The 4,798-nt window shown below is 33.7% G+C and overlaps 2 protein-coding genes across 7 annotated transcripts in view; both read right to left on the bottom strand.

The window, feature by feature from the left end:
- The window catches only part of LOC143909837 (uncharacterized), a 5,171-nt gene extending 4,628 nt beyond the window's left edge, over positions 1 to 543 (bottom strand). Inside the window, exon 1 of the mRNA XM_077428056.1 lies at positions 1 to 543. This exon is cut by the window's left edge and continues 588 nt beyond it. The gene's annotated coding sequence lies outside the window, so the exon portion shown is untranslated.
- LOC143909838 (uncharacterized) overlaps positions 1 to 3,508 on the bottom strand; it is a 3,678-nt gene extending 170 nt beyond the window's left edge. Inside the window, exons 1-3 of one of the 6 annotated variants that reach the window (XM_077428060.1) lie at positions 3,173 to 3,483; positions 2,878 to 3,085; positions 1 to 2,351 (exon numbers count right to left, since the gene is read on the bottom strand). The exon at positions 1 to 2,351 is cut by the window's left edge and continues 170 nt beyond it. In XM_077428060.1, the coding sequence (XP_077284186.1) occupies positions 2,340 to 2,351; positions 2,878 to 3,085; positions 3,173 to 3,234 (282 nt within the window). In that variant the 5' untranslated portion in view covers positions 3,235 to 3,483 and the 3' untranslated portion in view covers positions 1 to 2,339. Of the gene's footprint in view, positions 2,352 to 2,865; positions 3,086 to 3,152 lie in introns of all 6 variants that reach the window. The other 5 variants (XM_077428057.1, XM_077428063.1, XM_077428058.1 and 2 more) reach the window with 5 other exon arrangements.
- Positions 3,509 to 4,798: the final 1,290 nt, after the last annotated feature.

The raw sequence follows: 4,798 nt of genomic DNA, 5'->3' as shown, positions 1-4,798 counted from the left end.
GTCAATTGTAGGTATTGAAATTGCAATTGTAGGTATTACTGTCGAGCAAGGATAAATACAAGGATACAATTTTACCGAAAACACTCCAGGGGGTGATTTTGGGACGGTGCGTGCTGGGCGTGCCATGAATCTGTGCAAGGCACACCACATTTTTTTCGTACGTATTAAACTATCTAAGAAAACCATAAGAAGTCCATAAGAAACGGAATATGTGGTTAGAAGTGTGACAAAGGTACATAGTTGATGTAATCGTGAGGGTTAAAATGGCAATGGGCGGGTAGAAGAACGGACGATAGATGGATGAAAGAAGTACTCGAATGGTACCCGAAAGAATCTACAAATGTATTAGGAAAGCCGGGGAGATGGGTCGATGAAATTAGAAAAATGTGTGGGATGAGATGGATGAGAGTTGCCCAAAACAGAGACGAATGCAAACATGTTGGAGAGGTCTTCATCCAGCAGTGGATGGCTAATGGCTGTGAATGATGATGATAATGTACATAGAATCTATCAGTTTATTGATTTCCAAGCGTCTGCTACTCTCTTTCAAGTCGTTATTTCCAGACATTTGGAAATGCACAACGGTTCACAATCCATGCATCAAAAAAGTAATTAATAAATCATGAAAAACCTCAAAATATCAGTTCGCTTGAATCAATTATTTTGTCCTGTTTCTTATCTGGAATATATCAAGTGCACGAATGTGCGCAACAGGTTACTAGTTTTTACAAGCCTCTTCTATATTTCACTTCGCTCTTTCGTTTGACAACATTTGGATTTAATATCCTACATTCTTCCGATCGTTTTGAAATTTTGCCATTTTGCGCGGTTTGGTCATTATGTACATATTATACCGTCGGTATATTGTCAGTAAAAGTCAAAATTGTCTGTTTTAGCTTAATAATGCAACTCGGTAGATTTCATCACGCTCTGTCGGTTAAAAAAAACAAGCTGATTCAAATTTATTTTTTTGGAGTAATTTAAAGATTTAAATATGAATTAGTTATGTCCTCGCTTGTTACTGGAAAAACACTATAAGTAATTTAAAGTTTTCTGGCTGTACAGTTTTAATATTTCTATAGCCGCAAAAAAACACTTAAGGTCTGTTCATACATAACAGCACTACACGTTTTCAGCACTACACGACTCCATTTCAAATATGTCATTTTATTTCATATATATTCATATTTACCGACACAGCACGGTCACGCTACGTTTACAGCACTTTGGTCGAGTGCAAGGCAAAATCGGCTAACGTATACATTACAGAGCACGACGATAAGGCCCAAATTTAAAGATATTTTAATAAAATTTATTCGTTTCTTTTATACGTTTTCGCTACTCTCAATTGGTTGTGTACGAGCCCTCATCAAATCTCCGGTGAGTCGTTTTCATTTTGATAACAACAAACTTTTGTATTCTTCTGAAAGTCTATTTGTTTACTCCCGTTAAACTTTTTCTCGTAATTTTTATTTAAATATATTAAGATTTTTTTCTTTGAAAAATGGAAGAACAAAATAATTCAGTAAAATATTTACAAAATTTACACTTTTCGCGACTAGAACTTACCGAAAAAGTCGCATAGAGTGTATAAAGTCTATGATTAGCATAGAAAAATAAATGATTGGGGAAATACCGGACCGAATAATGGAATTTAATTTTAATTAGAAGCTTTTTTTTTCATTTTTCACCACCCCTTTAATGGGTGGTGAATTTTGCTAGTTTTTTTTCAATAATACTTAAATCCACATGTAAGTGGTCGTACGCCAAAAACTGTGCTTATCGTGTCCTGTTATGACATTTTAGAACATTTATGGTGACATTTTTTCAGTGCAGCCCCTCCACTAAAAATTGTCACGAGCCGCCACTGTATTTTATACAGGTGACTTCATCTTAATTCATTATTTGACTTGATAATTATGATTTAGTATTTATTTTGGTAATCCATTGGAATTCACATAATTGTTGCAGTGCTTTTTTCATAGCTCTTTTAACTTTCGCTTCGATTATTTTACTAATGCCACCACTTTGTTTGATAAAATATTTTAAAATAATGATTCTTACTACTTTCATATTGCATGATAACTTGCCAGCAGTCACTATTATCAGACCAAATCTGCAGAAGCCATCATTAACATCACCCAGTGGCGTAACTACTATGTAGCGGGGGTAAGCAATGCTTACGGGCCCACGGAGATAGGGTGCCATAAATTGACAAAATAACTGTTCAAATTAAGACACGATTTGCGGGAATGCAGTTTGTGAAAAACTGTTTTGGTTTTCTTGGACCTAGGAAAATTATTAATATGGAAACAGATATTCCAGACCATTGTTTAAATCTACACGTCCGTCTGTGTATACCACACAACGCGAACGCGAATATATATATATATATATATATATATATATATATATATATATATATATATATATATATATATATATATATATATATATATATATATATATATATATATATATATATATATATATATATATATATATATATATATATATATATATACATATATATATATATATATATATATATATATATATACATATATATATATATATATATATATATATATATACATATATATATATATATATATATATATATATATATATATATACATATATATATATATATATATATATATATATATATATATATATATATATATATATATATATATATATATATATATATATATATATATATATATATATATATATATATATATATATATATATATATATATATATATATATATATATATATATATATATATATATATATATATATATATATATATATATATATATATTCGCGTTCGCGTTGTGTGGTATACACAGACGGACGTGTTTACCTACATCCCTTTCTACCGATATGGCCACGATTTGTGCCTGTAGAGTGGTGATAAATGAAGTTCTGGCGTTCATACGCAACAAGATCGACACCCTAGATGAAGTATCACTTGTCCAAATATGTGACTTCTTTACTGAGGATGAAATGATGGTGGCGAGAAACGTGCTCATTTCACTTCTGCCTGATGTGCGAGATACACGACGACAAGGTGATCTAAAAAAGTTAAGATGTATTCAAGACATTATTAAAATGTTTAAAGAGACAGATGTGTCTGTTCTACCAAATTTTGGCGCTGTCAACCTGCGACGTTTGCCTCCTGTTTCTTTCGATTCGATTGATGTTACATCATTACTGAGTGCCATTCAAGATTTGAAGGAAGAGGTGAGAGTTCTGAAGTCTCAGGGTGGGGCGAATGATATTTCTCTCATTAAGGATGCAATAGCTGAGTTGCGCGAAGATATGAACAAGATCACTTCCGATGTTTCAAATCGCGATTTGAATGCGTCTAACTTGGTGGAAGAGATATTAAAAAAAACCGGAACCTTTGCGGATGCCGTACGTAAGCAGACTAATAAAACCAACAAAAATAATAGCCAATCGAAACTACCTCCTGTGCCGAACGCATCGAATAATGTTACATCGAATAATGTAAACAAGCGGGGAGCGTCAACCAGTGGCGGCGCTTCGAAAAATGTTACATCGAACGATGCAAACAATCAGGGAGTGTCAACCAGTGCTGGCGCTCCACTAGCTGAAAATGATAACAACGATAATTTCAAATTAGTTAAAACGAAAAAAAACATTAGACGAAGTGCCAACTTAAGAGGCACTTGCAAGGATTCTGAATTGCAAGCTGTAATTCCAGAATCTGAAATTTACATCTCTAGATTCTCGTTAGAGACGAATGTCGAAATAATTAGTACATATTTAAAGAAAAAAGTAAATTTCAAATTCACCTTAAAAGAACTACCATCTCGAACAAAATGCGGTTTCAAGTCTTTCATTGTTGCAACTGAAGCCACGAATGCAACAAAACTGCTCGTGCAAGATTTATGGCCGACCGGAATTGTTTTCCGACGTTTCCGAAAAAACTATATTAATGGGGGACAAAACAATAACAATCGTCAGCTATAATTGTCGCTCTTTTCGACGTACTGAATCCTACATTTCCAAACTATGTAATGAGGCCGACGTTATTTTGTTACAAGAAACATGGTTTTTAGAATTTGAAACTGTATACTTGAGAAGATTCCATCCATCATTTGAAGGCACTGGTACATCTGCAGTGGACAGCGGTAATGGACCTTTAGTTGGACGTCCCTATGGTGGTGTTGGTATATTGTACAAAAAAACTTTTACAGTCACCCAAATTGACCTTCATAATCCGAGATTACTTTGCATTAAACTTCAGCAAGGTGATATTGAATTGTTAATTATTAATGTATATATGCCGACGGCAAAACCAGAAAACTTTGAAGATTTTACTACTTGCTTGGGCATTGTTAATGCCGCTATCGAAGATCATAGTCGCTCGAATTTTATTGTCATGGGTGATTTTAATGCTCATCCTGGCTCTTTATTTTGGAACGAACTACTATCCTTCTGTGAAGAAAATCATTTGAGGATTCAAGATTATGCGTGTCTTCCATCTGATACATTTACATATGTTAGTGACGCACACGGCTCCTTACGGTGGTTGGATCACTGTATCACATCTGAAGGAATTTTAGGATCCATTCAAGATTTTAAAGTCCATACTGACGTAGTATGGTCAGATCATCGTCCGCTTTTTGTTATAATTGCTTCGAATGGTCTGAATCGTTCGAGACCATATCACAATTATCGTCATCGCGACATTGCAACTTGGATGCCACGCAACCCTTCCGACATAATTGCATATTCACTAGAAATAATTAACTCTTTGGA

The sequence above is a fragment of the Arctopsyche grandis genome, chromosome 3 (genome assembly GCF_051622035.1).
Source record: "Arctopsyche grandis isolate Sample6627 chromosome 3, ASM5162203v2, whole genome shotgun sequence".
NCBI lineage: Eukaryota > Metazoa > Arthropoda > Insecta > Trichoptera > Hydropsychidae > Arctopsyche > Arctopsyche grandis.
The sequence above is the reverse complement of the archived record's forward strand: the minus strand, read 5'-3'. Positions and strand labels throughout refer to the sequence as shown.